The sequence below is a fragment of the Haemaphysalis longicornis genome, unplaced genomic scaffold (assembly GCF_048455015.1).
Source record: "Haemaphysalis longicornis isolate Haplotype H1 unplaced genomic scaffold, Haemaphysalis longicornis Haplotype H1 scaffold_1, whole genome shotgun sequence".
Lineage (NCBI taxonomy): Eukaryota > Metazoa > Arthropoda > Arachnida > Ixodida > Ixodidae > Haemaphysalis > Haemaphysalis longicornis.
The window spans coordinates 329,961,802-329,979,716 of NW_027526203.1; the positions used below are offsets into that span (position 1 = coordinate 329,961,802).

The 17,915-nt window shown below is 53.1% G+C and overlaps 1 protein-coding gene across 2 annotated transcripts in view; it reads left to right on the top strand.

The window, feature by feature from the left end:
* The window catches only part of Ec (ubiquitin specific peptidase echinus), a 58,277-nt gene that overhangs the window by 15,488 nt on the left and 24,874 nt on the right, over positions 1 to 17,915 (top strand). For both annotated transcript variants that reach the window (XM_077683375.1, XM_077683382.1), the window contains exon 2: positions 13,358 to 13,536. In XM_077683375.1, the coding sequence (XP_077539501.1) occupies positions 13,390 to 13,536 (147 nt within the window). In that variant the 5' untranslated portion in view covers positions 13,358 to 13,389. The remainder of the gene's footprint in view (positions 1 to 13,357; positions 13,537 to 17,915) is intronic.

Genomic DNA, 17,915 nt, shown 5'->3' on the forward strand with positions numbered 1-17,915 from the left:
CGACTCGCGCCAGTGCGCGTGAGGCGCGCATCCTTCTCGTCAAGATCGCCTTCCGCCGTCCCATTTGCGCAGATCATGGTGCGGATGCATCGTTGCTCGAGCATCGGCGTTCGCGCGTGTCCACCGTCTAGCCTGCAGAGCGCGCGCGATGCAACAAACGCGGGAATGCTTCGAGCGACGACTGAGAGGGCCAGAAACGCGCGTTACCGGCATGATGGTGCTGTTGACCGCGCTGTCCGTGTGGCCTTACGCGAGTCCTTGCGGCGTATCACTCGTGAGTCGCTCTTTATTCGAGCAGGACTTCGTGGCGGAGGTATTCAAACCACGTGCGTTCATCCGTCCTTCACTTGTCAGGGGCTACCCGACCTCGCTGGATGCATAGTCCAGTATATTGTGCGCACTGATTGGGACGAAGCTTGCCACTAAGTGGGCTATTTGTTTCTGCAATTTTAGGCAGGACTGGTTCTGTCCAGGGGCTATCAGCTGATCTGCAAACTTGTCGGCTTGTCGTGTGGACAGTGTTTGAAACAGCTCCGCTACGAAAGCTTTCGCGCGCACACGGAACACCTAAAGTTTGTCTTCGGCGCCTTCCCGTAAAACGTGTACGCACGTGTGCGGGAATGCGAACCTGCCAGGGAGAAACAATTTTTTTGATGCCTCGCAGGTAGGCGCGCTGGTTAATCTGCTTCGCGCCCAGCGGGCGTATGCATATGTCCGGGAAAGTCCTCGAAAAGGCACCGTGTCGAGGAGAGTTTGCCTGTTGACTCTCCATACAGCAGTGATTTCCGCTCATCCATGCATGCGTGCCGACACGCTGTCGGCCAAGCCGGAAACGACAGAACGGGAGGAAATCCGGGGTTTATCCCAGGTTGTTGGTGAGACAGCACTGAGTTCCGCCCTCCCCCTCTTGTGTGCGGGCCTCCGTTCCCCCTCATCGGAGACCTTTAAACCTCGTTTCCTGGCGGCCTGTTGATCCAGCAACTTCCGGCCCAGTAGCGGGGAGATATTTCCGCAGCCTCACCTCCTTTCCCGCTGTCCGCCCGGTCTCCCGGCCAGGGTGCCTAACCTGGAGCCCGAATGGCCGCCCGCTGTGTCGCCCCGTACCGCCGCTCAGCCCCTGCGGCTTGGCGGGCCGGTCACAGAAAGGGAGGAGACCCATTCGTTGCGCACCTTTGTCCGCGTATACCCTCATCCTCATATTTCCAGGTCGGGTGCTTTCGGGGAACAAGGGCGCGAAGTGTCTTAGGCACAATATTAATTATCACAACGATCCTCTCGCGCGTGTCGCTAGCGCGTCAAAGCAACTGGTGTTTTACTCGCAGATTTGATTACATTAATTGGCGTCTCACTTTCCACTTGGCAGTCAGCCTTGCGTGTAACTACGCACAATCGCACGGGTAATAGTAACTGGAATGTGTCTAGGCGCGAACGCTTGATGCTGAATTACCCGACATAACTGAGTATAGCGCGATTATTTGGCGCAAGCGATTCAGCCCTTTGAGGATTCGTGTTACGCCCAAACGCCGTAGGAAGGATATTCGGTTATCTTTTAGTTGAAGGTAGATCAGAATTATCCTTCGGAGAGAGATTCTTTTGCGGAAGCATTTGCGCAATTTCGCCATAGCTCACCCGAGTCACCGAAATATAGGCGACCAACGAAGTACATGCACGTGAAAGGCAACGCACGCCCAGCCTATCATTGGATTATTAAAAGGACATTGATTTTCAGTGTCGCAGCGCAGTTCACATTTTCGCTCGAATCGTGCGCTGGAGCTTGCCATTCACGGGGATTTCTCTGTTGGCCGCCACTGTGGTCACTCAGGTGCGTTGTAGGAAGGGGAGTTTATCAGAGCACACCGTGATGTGTGCCAAGAACGCGCTCGGGGCGCCCGCCCACTTGAGCCTATCGTGGCGTTTGTTTTCTGCGGAGTTATCGCGTTCGCCGCAAGCCGAATGAAGGAGAGCCGGTTTGGACGCACTCGCTGCCGTAGCCGGACAAACCGGACGGACGGCGCGTGCCGCTCGTGGACGCGGCGGCAGGAAGGGGCGCGACCCAGCGGCTTTTCTTCGAGTGGAGGCTCCGGCGGACAATGCGACGAGCTGCCCTTTTCCCCCGCAGACAGCCGCGCCGATTTCGCGCTTGCCGTTGTGTCAAATGGGCCGAAGAAAGGCCTGGCCGCCCTATATAAGGCTGCGCCAACCTAGTTGCTAGAAGGGAAAAAAAAAAACCTTTTGCTGGCAGGAGATTGCATGTGCGTTTGTGATGGACAAATTCTAGTTCAGCTAGTTTGTTTCCTGTATTGAGCTTTTCAATCACTTCCAAATCTTGCTCATGAAGTGTTGTGTTACAAATGCGGGTTAGATTTATGCGCCGAAACATTATCCGGCGCCTGTTTCTCCGCTTCTGTTGTCTTCAGGGACACTGAAGGGTCTTGTCTTGTCGGTCTTGTCTGATTTGTGGCTGCATTGTGCTACTTAATTAATGTCTATTTGACTATTTAGCGGAAGTCTAAACCTTCGTTTATCGTTGATTGACGGCAGGAGACAGCTGTCACCATGCGCCGTTCGCGGCCGCCGCACCAACTACCGTAATGATGTCAGATTACGTATATTCACGCTATTTCAGGATTAAAAATTGTTAGTTTCACTCATTTTATGGTTAATGGCGGCTGTTTTATTCGTTTGAAAGTTTAGCATGTTAGTGATGTGCCAAATGAAGGCCTGCGGACTTGTCACTGTGTCGTCACAGCCGACGTCGGCAAAACGGCGTCAAAGATGGTTCGAGGGAAACGGCATTTTCGGACACACTTTTCTCGTCAAAAAATGCGTGTAAATATTTCGGAAAAACTCAGAGCGTTCCCTCCACGTTCTATACTCTAGTATGGTAATTAGGCAAAGTTTGTAAATAGTGTTCTCCGGAAAATGGCGGACGCCTTAAGCGTGTCGGCTGCGGCGAAAGAAAGAAAACAAAAAAGACTGCTCGCGTGACTAATTTTCAGTAAGCGGCGGTGTCCACGCGCTCCTTCCGCCCTGCGAGAGCGGCCGCGCGGAGTAGCAGGAAATGGCCGCGCAATGCCTCGACCCCGTCGTAACCCGACGGCCACTGCATGCGGCCGGGCCCGAGGGCAGGATGGCGGGTCGGCCATTACGCGCCGGCTTCCTCTTCGTCGTGGCCAAATGAGATTCGGTCAGCTCCTCGGATCTCCTCCTGCTCTGGGCAGGAATTTGATAATTGCATCGCCGACAGGTTCGGCGCGGCCCTCGAGCGCCAGCCACCCTGCGGGCTGCTGAAGACGCGGTTCGCAGCTCCATTGACGCGCATTCCGCCCTGGCCGCTTCAAGACTACTGCTGCGCGACCGCAAAGTGGACAAACTTGGGCGGGACCTTCGTGCATTTTGACATGACCATCGATGATTCACGCAAAAGAGAGCACACCATACAACGCGTTGAGTACCGTAATTATTTGGGTCTGCAAGGTGGCAGAGGATATACAAACGGAATACTATGGCGCACCCTGCTTTCGTCGAAGAACACGCGGCCCTGTTAGGTGTACAACGCTCTGCCTTCTTGTAAACTGTTCCGGTCGTTCGTGATTCAGAGGAGGGATATGGGAATCAACAGCAATATACCATTGCTGTTCAGTCTTTGAAGGACCCGCCGCGGTGGCTCAGTGGCTAAGGCGTTGCGCTGCTGAGCACGAGGTCGCGGGTTCGATTCCCGGCCGCGGCGGCCGCTTTTCTGATGGAGGCGAAAAGCAAAAACGCCCGTGTGTACGAGATTTCGGCGCACGTTAAAGATCCCCAGGTGGTCAAAATTAATCCGGAGCCCTCCACTACGGCGCGCCTCATCGCCTGCGTTGCGTCGGCGCGTTAAACCCTACAATCAATCAAATCAGTCTTTGAAGGGCTCACGTGTAGAGATGTTTTTTTTAAAAAAGTATCTGAGGACGTCCTCAAATACCTTTCGCATTCATAACTCCGAAGATGCACTCTCCGCTTTCCACGTGGCTCTGTGCGTGCCCAGGCGTTGCCTATCAGCGCGGTCCTTTTCCTGTGTTCTACAAACGCGACGCACGCGCTGTCCGGCTTTCCACGCCTGCTCTTTGGCATAATGGGCTGTTCAAACGCTCTTGCATGAAAAGGGCTGCACTCAACAACTGCACTCTCTCGGAACTCACGCCTGTGATGGAATCCTTGGGGAGCGCCCGAAACGGTCTATTCTTGAAGGAAAATGATTACAACAAGATGTACGTGCACAGGAGGAGGTCCCGTCACCGTCGGAACCTCAATCGGGACACTCCTGGCACTGCCGGACATGACTTTAGGCTAAATTAGTACATGTATTCAGCAGATCAACATTCCTTCGCACGCGCACCCAGGGAAATGATGTCGTTCGGAACGCGAGAGAACATCCGGTGCAGTCCCGGAGATTCGGGCTCACTGAGAAGAGCTTGCTGGGAGGCCGCAGCTCCTTGCCGGAGGTTGCGCAATATCGTCCACCGCTGCACAAGAATTTCTGGCTCAGGAGAGGCGCCGCATTGGTTCCGAGAACTTGTGCCGATGCAGCCGGGCTAGCTCTAATTACCCCTCCGCGCTCAGCGCGTAAGATGGATCGCTTACGGGTGTTCTTCGAAGTTCTTTCACAGGTGCCTCCTCGCGACAGAGCGCGTGAGTTTCGGCACGCAAGGCACATGCCGCTTTCGTTTGCGGCGAGACGTGCCGGAGAGCCGGGTTGCGGCTCCACAGCGCGTGTCATGGACGCATATAGTGTCGCTCTACGGGTCACTTACTTTTTCCCATTCCACAAGTGTCGAAGTAAACAGCTCTTTTTCCCCTATCTTTTTGCACTGAATCGTAAACGGTTTTGTTGTTGCAGGGAGCCATGACGGGCAAGCTGTAGCGAGTGTAATCGTTGCTGTCGTGTGTGGAGTGCTGTAGATTCGCCGCCAGCCGAGGGACTGTAAAACTGTGTAATGCATGCAACATGTTAGATGGACGCAAAGGGGGCATAAGCTTGTTGCAGTCTGGTGATCATCACTTGCCGCCATTCCTCCCCAAGAACATTGGTGTTGAAACAGTTGCGAACCTGTAAGGCCAGAGGGTGTAGCAGGCCGATGATCGGCACTCGCCTCGTAGCTCTGTAGCTGGTGGCTGAAATTTTTGCCTCCCAGTAGGGCCAAAACGATGATAGTTGATGGTCACTGAAGGCAAATGACTAGTTGGTCTAGATCGACATGATGGCTCGCCGAGAGAACGTATATTCGATTCTTCCTTACAGATTTTCTAAAGTAAGCCAGCGGATGGCGATAACGTAAATGAAGGTATATGGCAACCATAGGCCCTTACGCGCAGCTTGCACGGGAAGTGGTAAAGAGTCACAAAGGACGCCTTCGCGTGCTTATAAAAACGCCAGTGGAAGCTTACAAAGGTAATGTTTGAGCGTCGACAAACAAAGCGAAAACTGCGAACAATTTGATGCGAGCCAAGCCTGTAGGTCAGACAGCGATACTGAAGATCAACATTCTGGTTGCACGGCTAGACCGTATGATTCCCGTACGGTGCTGCTCATGTGATACGTCCCCGTGAGCCCCTGCTGGAGTACAAACATCTCCTAGTCAACGGTAACTACGGCTAGATTCAGTTTATTTCGATAAGGACCAACTGCTGGCACCCGCTGCAACACAGCGCGGAATATATGCACGCGTGTTGTCGCAGACCAGCAGAAGACGAGGAGCAAGAAGGGACCATGCGCTTATGCGTCTGCAGGTGGCTGCCAGCAGAGCGTGTACCAGTATCAGCATTATCATTACGTCGCTGTTCTGATCCGTAGCCATTAAAGGGGTTCGGTCGGTAGTTTTGCGGCCCCGTTCTCTGGCGGCGCAACCTTGACGAGGTAGGCGTTCCGCGACACTTGTAGGACTTCTGTAGAACACGCGGGGAAAAATTGCCGCTGCGATAGTTGTGTGGCTGGCTTGATCCCCAGGGACATCGTGGGTGAGAATGACCAGAAGAGCAGCGATGAAGGGAGCACGGTACTTGTTCACGAAGCCCCGGAAGGACGTGAGCGTGAATGTGCGACGAGCAAACGTGCGTGTGCTATGCGCGCTGTGTGTCGAGTGACTCGGTTCTTTCAAAGAGCACGGTTAAACGGAGGTGTCATTTCCGTTCTGTATCTCCCATATTTAATTTTTCACGGTGGGCAGTGTGTGCGATATGCTAGCGGTGCACAACGGAGATTGTGCGCGGTCGTTTTGTCATGCACTCCACGCAACTAGGTAACGGTGCAGAAGTATTGGCGAAGTTCTTTTCTGGAATTCCACACACAGACGTGGCTTCTTTAAAACTGGTGGACGTCTTCCGCGGTGCCCCTAATGGTCTACCTTAGGGATTCTTGTTAGTGGTATTAATAAGTGAACTTGGCTCTGTACTTCAGTCTAGGAATAGGTTTTACATTTAGCCCAAGCAGGCCCGCAGGTGGTGATTGAAGCTGAAGCACCCGCCATGGTCCTCAATTCTTGGGCGCACTAGTGCTCATGGGGTTCGCTACAGAACCTAAGGCGACCATTAAACGCTCCCCTTTTTTATTTCACGGTGCCAGTTATTCTAATGCACTTTAGCCGAACGTGTCTCATCCGAAAATAACGCGCCGCGGAACGGTGTAGCCGTGCGTCTTGCAGGCGTTCGGACCAGACGCCACGGGGGCAACGCTGACCAAGCCCTCGTCGCCAACGCGCGGTCCCGAGCCGCTGCGAGACCTTCGCGCATGCTCTGGCAGCTCAGGGATAGGCGCCGCGCCTTCTCGTCAGCCGCACTCAGGGCCAGGGGAACTGCTGCAGCCCCTGCGCAGCCTCGTACGTTACACGCCCATGGAGGCCGGATCACTCGCTGCGCGGTTACTCCAAACGCCTATCTCTCAGTGGCCTGATCGCGCTTTCCGGTCGGAGACGGTTTTGGCCGCGTACGCGCTTTCTCGTGCGCGAGTACGTGGGCACGCACCACGGACTCCGTGGTGGCACGCATCCGAAAGGACGCAGCCGGCGCGACGTCGCCTTGAAGCCTCCTCCCCGCACGCGAGCAAGCGAGCAATCTTGATTATACTGACAAAGACTGGGAGGCACACAGTTCATTTAGCTCAAGCTGAGTGATCTTGCACGTACTTAGCTTTCTTGAGCTAGAAAGCTAGCGAAGTACACACTCCTTGCATTTAGAACCTTCAGAAGGTCTTTCTTGTGCCCCGAGCTTCTTGGCTGGTCCCCTGCGCAGACAAGTGTAGTCTAAGCTAATGCTGAACGTTTCAGCTGTATAAGATTGCGTTCGTTGGCCATTGTCGTCGCCAACACCGTAATCGCAATCGTGCCCTTCCTGATTCTTCTGCTGGTCTGGTGTTCGTTTCTACTCACGCGGCCAGTCAGTTTTCTCGCGAGCATACGTGCCCGCTCGTGTAGGCGTCGTTTGAACTCCAGGCACCGCCCTGAAACTGAGATCGTCGTGCTTCTTTGGTTAGAAGGTTTCCTTCGGTAGACCAAATTAAAAAAAAAAAAAAAAAACGACGAACATTTGTTCCCATTGACAAGAGCTTACTTAGCGCTCTAGGTTGTTGTTGTAGTCCTTTATTAATTGAGGGAAGGCCATGCGGCCAAAATAGAGTAATACTATGCCTCCCGATGCCTCAGCTCTAGAAAAAGAAAACGAAAACCTTGGTGCAAAGTGCAAATACATCCATGATAAATGAGCGTATTTTTTTTTGCCTATTTTTGTAGTCAGACGGTGGTTTAAAGGTTGACGGGAGAACCGTATAAACGATAACGGATTTAAAATGCTCTCGGGACTGGTGCTCCGACGTGCAAATGCAGCAAGGGCGGTTCCCATGGTTGTGCTAGCCGCATAAGAAAAGCGTGGCTCCTGGAAGCGGCGACGGGTCTTCCAGCAGGCGCGTTCTGTGCTCCTGCCGCACGCGAAATTGATGTGGGGCCGGAAGGGAAACGAACCAGCCACGCCCGGCATTGATTGCGTTTTACAAAGCGAGCCTTTCCAGCACGACACGGCGGGGAAATGGGTCGGAGCCGATTGAAATTCAGCGCTGCATACGCCGGCGAAGGAACGACTTGCCGTAGTACTCCGCTTGCTCTTTCTTTTTTTTGAAATGTTTTTATTTGTGGCCAATGTCCTCCGACCGCGCTTGTTCGGCACGCATTCGTTGGCCAAGCAAGACGCAGCCAGCGGAAACGCGGGTGCGTTTCGTCGCTCTCATTTTGCTGAGCATTGTCTTCGGTCGCTGTTACCGTTGCCGCTTTTTGCGATTTTCTCCCCGAACTCGGGGGGGATCACCAACGAGGCTGGCGACCGGAGTGCATGCTTGGAAAACAGAGAGGTTGCGTGTTGACAGGCCCCCGTTTCGGGTAAGAAAATTGCGACGCGAGAGAAAAGCGGTCTGTGGGCGCAGGCCCCAAAAGCAATCGGTCCGAAGTACGACCGCACAATGGGCTGTGCTCGGTCTGCGGTCACGCTTGTCGCCGACGCTGGGCGGCCGAGGGACCGGACATCGGCCAACTGTCTGGGAAAAAGGCCACCGTCTCGGCCGCGCTCGACTCCGCCGAGGTGCGCGTATGGACGGTGCTTGGCCCATCGCGGCGTGACTCGCACGACCGTGAGCTCAATCGAAGAGGGAGGCAGCGAAGGCTCGCTGTTCCTTCGAGCCCACGGTGTATTTTGCTTCGGTGACGTGTCCCAGCAAGGAAGAAAACGCCAACAGGAGCCAAGTGTCACTGCCCGAGAACCAGGTCGGGTGAAAACGGGACCACGTCCGCGCCGAGGCGGTCGAGCCGTCGATCCCAAGTGCAACGCCTCTGGGCGATCGAGTACCGCGCGGTCTCCAGCGCGATGACCTTAACGAAACCTAGTTGTCCACCAAAGTGCTCGTGACTACTATTACTTTTGGCCGTTCTTTCTCTCAACGTCGTTGTTCTAGTGCATGTGTTCGTTTCCGAAAAGCTTTCTTTTGTGCTTTCACCTCCTCCGACGGTGCGAACGTGTGCGTGGACTCGGTTTTTTAGAGGTTTGTCTATGCTCAAAACGGGCGCTAAATGGGCCCATGTCGGTTATCTCGTATACCTTGATCATTTCCAAGGCGTGGCTGGACCTGAGGAAGACTTTTTTTCTACTAGTATGAATTTCCCTTTTCTCTTGGTAACACTCTAAAGCAAAAATAACAATGTAGCCCAGCTTCTAGCCTTAAAGCCACAATTTTGTACTACCCAATGGAATGTTACGTCCGTAGCACACCTGGAATAAGTGACAGGCGTGTTGCAAAAAGCGCAAGTGGGGGGGGGGGGGGGGGGGGGGGTAGTCTGTTAGGCCGCTGTCCGTCTCGGTACACTGGCTCGGTGGTGACACGGGACGTGGCAAAACGGTGCCGTCCCTAAACCAACCGGAAGCGGCATCATGATCCCGCTTCTCAAGGGATCGCCATCTGTCTGCCTCGGCGTTATCTATGGCGCTGCCGTAGTGCAGTCTTACAAAATGCCTGCACGTCTGCTTCATCACAATGCACCTCAACGCCATAACGATTAGCGAAAGTCACTGTTAGCGGCAAGTTGCTCGCTCCCTGAGTGGAACACTCCCTGAGCTTATTTTGAAGGCGCCAGGAGGTCGCCCTGACTCGATTATACTAAGCTGTGGAAGCGCCTAGTTTCAGGGCAGTTTACGTTGAAACCAGACGATCCTGGCATCGCTGTGTGTGCTATTTGTAATGTACGCATCCAAGCGTTTTGTTCGGTTGAACGCGATTAGCAGCATACTCTGGCGTTGAGAGATTTCGTTCCGGGATTGCGTAAAATTCTGCTGAGCTGTGGCTCGGGTCCGTCACGTGTTCCCAAAGAGCGCGGGCTCGCTCGAGTGTGCCGAACGCGTCGACGCGGACTGTGCACTTAGCCAGTGAGTCACCGGCGGCAGACCACTGGACCGTTGGCCGCAGTCAGGTGTAGCTCCGCCGAGACTGACGACCTGCGCTTCTCGCCGGCTCTCTTGTACGGGGGCACTGAGGCGGCAATTTCGCGGCTGCGCCGCAAATGCCCGGGTTCGTTTCGCTCGTGCGGCGTCTGGACGCAGGGCCGACGGTGGTGTGGCCGTATCTAGTGGTTGTAATTTTAAAATACAAAATATTTTTATAACATAACAGTTTCTGAATCAATTGTTGGAATTATTGAAGTGACTGGAAAGTGTGAGAAATACTCGTGCGACAATCCGTGGTCGGTTGGTTTGCCCGTTGGTTTGCCACTACTGTGCTGCGAGGAATGGACGTGCGATTGGACCCGCGCACGTGTAAATCACGTTCTTTCTCCATTAGAACCTATTGTCGTTTTCTCTGCCGCTTGACCGCAGTTCGCTCCCCATTCTTTCGTCTGTGTTGTGTGTAGTTTGGGTTCGGGTTTTGTAAAGACAACGTCTCGTCAAGATCAAACCTGACTCTGACAGAGACACTAGCAGGGACGACTGTCAGCGCAGGGGAAATCCTGTACGCGTAGAGCTTAGTAGACAGACCCCTGAATGTCTTGGGGCCGTAACGGCGATTGGTGGACACCGAAGTCGACCAGAAACCGCTTCATCCGTGCCACTCGAACAAGCCAGCGAACCGGTTCGCAGCAACTTTGCGTGCAGGTGCGCCTGTTTCAGTCGGTCCTACGGGACCCGGAAAGCAGGCTGGCCTTCGTAGAGCGGCGTTCGAGACAACAATCGACCAAAATCCTTCTAGGGACCGTACCACAGAGGAGCCGATAGGGGTTCACAATAGATAATGCTTCAGTACTGCACCGTCGCAGGATGGGGGCCGACGCACAGCTTTGGTGGGACATAAAACAAGGAGTAGCGCATCAGAGCAGCGCGTACACATTCGCGCGAACAGCATTTTTTTTTAAATTTGACGTGAAAGGGGTCCTGATGCAGAAAAAAAAAAATGACATGGTTCTTACCGTTCGAACTGCTGCTCTCAGGGGGAGTGGAGGACTATCTGAAAAATTAAATGGACGACTTGTATTACTTTTGCTGGCAATTAGCTTTTTATTTGTACACGACAGCAGTGACATCTCTATTTCTGGCGCAGTGTCTGCAGCTTATTTTTCTGGGGTTCGCCTACAGACAAAATACTGAGCTTTGACTTAAACTAACTTCTGATCTGTCTTCATTTCCATGGCGTATTCAAAAATATTTTTTTTTGCGTCACCTATCTCGGTGATGCCTTCGGTTCCTCACGAGCAGCAGACTGTTTTTTTTTTTTTTTTTCGAGAACAAAAAAGGCTCACGGAAAGCGGTAATGCAATCCTGCCTAGAATGCAAGCCTCAAAGTTCTGCCAGGAGAACGGTAAATTTTTGCCGCGGTAATAAGCCTGCTGGGAGTTAAACGTTACGTACGTTTCCTACGGTTTCAAAGCACGCTCGGCTATTCCTTTGTCATGCCGGTATCCTCGTGTTGCGTACAACGGGTTCTTTCATGGACTCGTGCCGTGTTAATGCATCCTTGCCCCGTGACAACAAAGGAAAGAAGCATTGTCGGCAAAGTGCGCAGTGTTTCGACCATTCTCCGGTCGCAGCCGTTTTCCAGTGGTGCTGTGCCCACGTTTGCATGCATCCGAAAGCAGCTAGTGCGGCTTCAGTCCAGACCAAGGAGGTTAAAAAAAATTGCTTGGTCCAGACCGACGCATCGCAGCCGTCACACGAGTGGCGGGGCGAGCAGGAAGCTGGCGCCGATATTCGTCTTCTTGTGCACTTCCAGTTAATAAGCGCTCAGTTTTCATCTCCAGTTGGTCCTGGATTTCGGTCCGCATCGAACCCAGGAAATGGTAGCCCAGCCAGTTTTGTCGTGCATCAATCGTGGTTAAAAGGAAAAAAAAAAACGGCTTTTGAGGACCACATGAGTCCGGATGGAGATCCCCCATTCCTTCCGACTGAAAAAAAAAAAAAAAAAATCTACCCTAGAAAGCGTACGCGTGGCACTGTCATTGAATTGTTGCCGCATCGAAGCCTGACTTGTGTCTGGGCGCAGGGAACGTTCTTCAGCCTTGCGTTGGGCTCGTGTGATTGCCCTCGGGCATGCGGCAGGCCCTTGAACAACACGCACGCGGTCTGCGCAACAATTTGATCCCGTGCACGGTGTCGTCGTTCTGCGCGCAGTTGTGGAAATATTTCCGCCGGCCGCGGTTCGCCCACCCTTGGGCGCTGAGAGCAGCCGCGCGTGTCCCCGAATGTCAAAAGAGGAGCGACTGATCAGCTCTCCCGGAAGCCGGCCCAGAGGGCCGCCATTGTCTCCGCGGTGGATCGTTTCCAGGCGCCACACCGGATTTGCCAACGAAGTGATGCGCGTGCGAATGACAGCGCATCAATAAAGCCATCAGGGAGCGACAGCGAGCAGGCACCCGTTTCCGACGGCCGCCGCTCCCGCGAAGCGACGCACGCCGGCGGTATGCGGGCACAGCGACGGGCTCGGTTGACACCTGCTGAACGCGGCCTGGCCGGGACGCCATTGTCCCTCCGGCACTTTACGACGCCGCGCCATTGGTCAGGAAGAGCGGCCGCTTCCTCTTCTCACGGCAAGCCGAGCACCAAGTGGCGCGCCGAGCGTGCTGCTCGACTGCCGTGACGGCTCGTCCGCATGGAATCTGTGCGAGTGCATCGGCGGCCGATGCACGAGCGAGATCCTACGCAGCGGCACATCCAGGTCTCTGCGTATGCACGGGAGATTTCTCACCTTTGATCTGATAATTGGCGAGAAAAGCTGTTTCGCGATGAACCGCAACGGTCTCTTGAGAAGATGCTCCGTTTCTGTGAGGGACCTTCTAGGTCAAAGGGTCGCCGACTGACGGCCGTGCGTATCGGCTGAACAAAGGGCTTGGCGGTGAATTTACTTACGCAGATATTTGCCAATGCTGAACAACCCCAAGATATCCAGTCACAGAGACTCAAAGGCCGGCAATGGTTGGCTAACGATGGTATGTTTGTAGATAGTTGCCGGTTGCTCCCGCTTTCCCAACTGCATTTATGCGCGCATTCTTTTTTTTTTTTTTTTTTGAGGCAGCCGAATTCCCTGTTACACGCCGCGTGTCTTCTTGTTACTTTAGTCTGTGGCAACCGGGCGTTAGCTGCGAAGCTGCACCGACCCCACCCACGTCAGGCAGGGTAGCGTGGCACGCATTCAAAGCCCGAGGATGAAAACATGTCTGCCCATTTTTACAGCAGATCGGGAGTGGCGGGAAGTGTTCTTTTTTCGCGCGCTGTCGTCCACTATTGCTGCCACCCGGTGGTTCCCGTTGTGCTGTCATCCCCGCTGGAGCGCGCTGTTCTGACCCTTTTCCTCTCGGCTCCCCAGGGCCCCCGGGAGGAGCGGCCTGAGCGGTGGCCATGGCGCCTGCCAAGAGCGGGCTCGCCGCGAGCGCGGCCAGCATGAACGTGATGATGATGCCCCGCTGCACCATGTCCATCACACGCACCAAGGGGCTGCTCAACATGCCGGGCCAGAACAACTGCTTCCTCAACAGTGCTGTCCAGGTGGGCATCAGCTTTCTCCCTGCGAGGCTGGGGCTCTCGAACCACACTGCACAAGTTCCTTGCAGTTTGGTGTGAGACTTCCCATGCGCAAGAAGTCACGCAGAACGAGCGCTGTGCATGTTGTCTGAGTACTGGTCTACGAAATTGTTACAAGCGCGGGTTGATATTGGCGTAGCTTTGAGGCCACGGTGCCTCGAAATATGCCCTACGCAGTGAGTGCGTGTGGCCGTGCGCCAGTATGCAGGGCCGTCTAGGCTACGGCAACTTGCTTCTTTTGCTGGACCCGCATTGGAGAAGAGCAGTGGCAGCGCCGTTCTATCAGGTGTTCCAACAACAGGTGTTTGGGACGTGTCTCAGTACTGTGCCTGTTCGGGTGGCTGAGCGTACATACAGATTCACCACTGTTATGTGTTATGCGGCGGCAGGAGTCTCGAGCTGCTGGTGTGTCTACGTAGGAACCACCTGAACGGGAATAACTGTCCGGCGAACGGCACCAGTTCCGCAGGATGGCCGAGTGCCTTGCAGCCTCGTCGTGCCGGTTCGCATAACCTGTTGGCTTGATTAAACACCCGAGGCGCCATTACGGCGTGGCCATCTATGTGAACTCCGTAGCGTATAATCAGCGCTTCCCGAGAGGGAAAGCCGCCGAAAATGCGCGTCTTCCGCACGCAGCGCCGACGCCCCTTAAACCGGCTCCCCGTTGGGCATTTAATCCAGTGACGTCAGAGAACCTGTCTGGAGGGACTGGAAAGGACGGGTTAATACTACGCTGAGACGCCTATCTTACCCCCCCCCCCCCCCTTGTACTCTCTCTCGTTTACTCCTTAATCGGCGAAATACGCTGAAAATTTCTCGGCGGCTGAGGGAGACAGCTTTGACAGTGTAGACAAAGACTGGCACTATAGACCCAATGCCTCAGTTTTGTGGAGGAATCTTAAGCGGTCTGCATGCACCGATCGAGAGCTTCATAGCACCATTAGGATTGGTAGGTGTTTCATAGAACAGCGGCAAACAATCTTTAAAAAAAGAAAAAGACGACTTGCACCGATGGTGTCGTTAGGACTGACATCGCTAGGTGGTTGAAACATGATGGTTAAAGAAATTCACTGGCCTTGATTGTTTAAATTTTAAAGTATCTATTTTGGTCCTCAAACTAAGTGCGGATTTTATGGCCGACATTCGTGGTTCAAAACTAGCTTGCTTGAAAAAAATTCCGTGATCCGTGAAACATGCACGCGATTTCAAATATACATCCAGACGTTGTCGGCACGCGCATTGGCGTTGCTCACGCATGCAGTGTGTCTCAAGGTAGTTATGAACGTTTCGAACCTCTTATGTGTCACAGAACGTTCAAAAGCAGCACTGCCGTAAAAGCTGCGAATAAAATTTTGTAGCTCCCAGTACGCCATTTGAAATTGGGTCATACATAGTATGCGTCAAAAAATATTAATTTATTCATATTAGCGAATTGTATTGAGATTACCTTTGAATGTTCGCTGTTGCTGATATATTATTCTGGAAGCAACCAGTGTTTTTAGTCCAACATACCCCTTATATCTCTGCCCGAGATTTCGTCGGCCATTGGAGATTCTACTGCGACGCCCCCGCCCCCACCCCCCAATTCCAATCTAATCTTCCTACTCCTCTAGCACAAAACCAACTTAGTATCGCTTGAAGTTTATCCCCTGTTCTTAGGAAAGCATATGAAGCCCCACGGCTCCGTGCACGATGTGGCCCTGGTAACGTAGTTCTTAATCACCGTGCGAAATTGTCCCGCTGGTCGTTCTGGATTTAGTGTAACCGTCCTCGCGCATGTAATGGCAATATCTAGTCTCGATAATAAATTCAGTGATCTAATTTTGCGAATTAGCAGCTTTCTCGCTTAAGAATATTTACCGACTAACTGAGCTGTAAAAAATCCCTGCCTAGCTTTCGTTTAATTTATTCGAACCTTGTTTAAATTGAGTCAGGAGAAAGTATAGCGAATTTTGGGTGGCGCTTTAATATTAGGGCTTGTTGTGTCTGACGGACCATCGGAAGCACGCGATCAAAAAGTTTATGCGTTCTATAGCATATTTATTATTAGTATGCAGAGAGAGAGAGAGAGAGAGAGAGAGAGAGAGAGAGAGAGAGAGAGAGAGAGAGAGAGAGAGAGAGAGAGAGAAATTGGCGCAGCTTGTGCAAGGCTGGAGAAACAGCAGAGCTGCAGCGGCCCCTCTCCCTTCGTCGGAGACCCCGCCGTTGCACCTCTCGTGGATTTCCGAACTTGCCGCTGAAAGTTCTCCATTACTGGCAGGCAGGGATCATTTTGTCCACAGCCTTTCACATCTCTCCCAAAGTGGACCGCGTTAGCACGCGCTAGAGCCCGCGGCAACCGGCTTTGCGAACTCGGCGTCTGTAGCGCGAAATCGGTGTCTGTGCTCCCCACTTCAGGCGTGAACTGGCGAGTAGAGGAGCGCGCGAGAAATCACACCACGAACGCTGGGCAGAGTGTTCTCGAAGGTCGAGCTGGCCGATGCCGGGCGCTCCTCACGAGGCGCACGCTCACGTGCGCTCGGTTCTTTTTCTTTTTGCAAGCTCCTCACGTTGCGCAAGCCCACGAGCAAGCCTGGACGACGCCGGGCGCTTCTGACGAGGCGCCCGCTGACGTGCGCTTGGCTGGTCTTAGTTTTCTGGTAACGCTCGACGGCGCAACTAAAAGCCTAAACAGCTCTGCTGTTAAAAGTAAATTAATCGTAGCGCATAGCAACGTGGCTAGTGTACCCCTTCTCTCGAGCGATCAGTCGCGCGTACTAAGAAGTTCCAGAAGTGGCCGGTTACGGTGGTTCCAGCTTTGCCTTCAAGTCCAAATGCAATTTTCGTTACGCGGCGAAATTCGATGTTTCCGTGGGTTCGTTAAAGCGAGCATGTCGCGTGATGCTCGAGTGGTTTATATAAAATCGTATCTCATATCGTAACGGTTGGCATAGACTCAATGAATGCGTGGGATGTGTCTCTGTGTACTCCCATGTGCGAACATCGAGCCAAGAGGAGAGAGAGAAAAAAAACAAAAAATTTACCGTGACCCGTTTGCATGCGGAAGGCAATCGCTGGCTGGCGTCTAATTAGTCTCGCCTCAATCGCAGCATCGGATACCTTTTACGTACGCTCCCGTACACTCGTACTTTAATTGCGCGGTTGGCTACGCAACGCAAGAAAGGAACGCGCAAGAAAGGAACGCGCGCCCATTTTCACGGCACGTCCGCGCCGTGGAAGGACTGCCAAGAATGCTCTCGCCGTGCGGAGTTTGCGTTTCCCGCGCTATTACCGCCTCCTTTTTTTTTTTTTTTTTGTTAACCGCACGGTTTGTACGAAACATCCCAGGGCCGCACGGCTTGTCTTTTAATCGGCATCGGTGCTCACGTCGTCGTGTCGACGCCAAAAGCATTCGTAGTGCAGACACAGCCAGTTGCGACTTCAGTGGTGGTGACTGACGTGGCGCACGCCTCTTCCAACGACAGTTGTTTTCGAGGCGTTGGAAGAGGCGTGCCCCCTTCCCTTTCGTCGAACTCTGGATAGAGATTTTAGTGGCTAGCACACCCACCCAGTGCTGCTACACTACTACGCGCGTGAAATCTTTACGCTGCCGGCGCCGAAACTTTCGTAAAGTCAGGGATATCTTAAAATCGAGAAACGCTAGGCAGGCCATGCATCAAAAAAGTAAACGGCGAATTTATTTCGTAGCAGAAAAGTTCGTCATTTAACCGTTTGTCTATTGTTTCGTAAACAAGGCGTTATGACGTTTTAAAGCGCCTCATGGCGAAAACAGCCTCATCACACTCCTTGCCGGGTCGCACATGGCGCATCTTGTATGTACAGAGAGAACTGCACCCGCCTGTTCTACTATAGTTGTTCGTTCGTGTCTTTTTCCTTCGCGAGTTGCATATCTTGGTCACACTAACGTTACACCGCGGTACTACTTTTCGGCCCGCTTTGTTAAAAGGTCCGTGAGATAGAGTGCGATCGTCAGGGGAGTACATATAACTCAGTATATAGCTGCCGGGCAACCAGAATTTGTTAATAAAATCGGGATATTCGCAAATTTGTATCCAGTAAACTCGGGTTTCAGCTGTACCAACGTCCGCGAGCGTGGGAAGTATTTGGGATGTGCCGTGCAATTATAAACAAACAACCTTGGGAAGAGGAGGGAGGAAAAAGAGCAGCCAAGTGCCCCCCCCCCCCCCCCCCCCCCTACTTTCCAGTTTTTTTTTTTTAATTTCCTGTACCGACAACTTTATGACATCGAGCAATACGCTGGTCAGAGCGACTCGTTCCCGCATGTATGTATGCCTCGAATCGGCTTTCTGGGAGAGGATGAGGCTTTGTTGTAACACTACTGG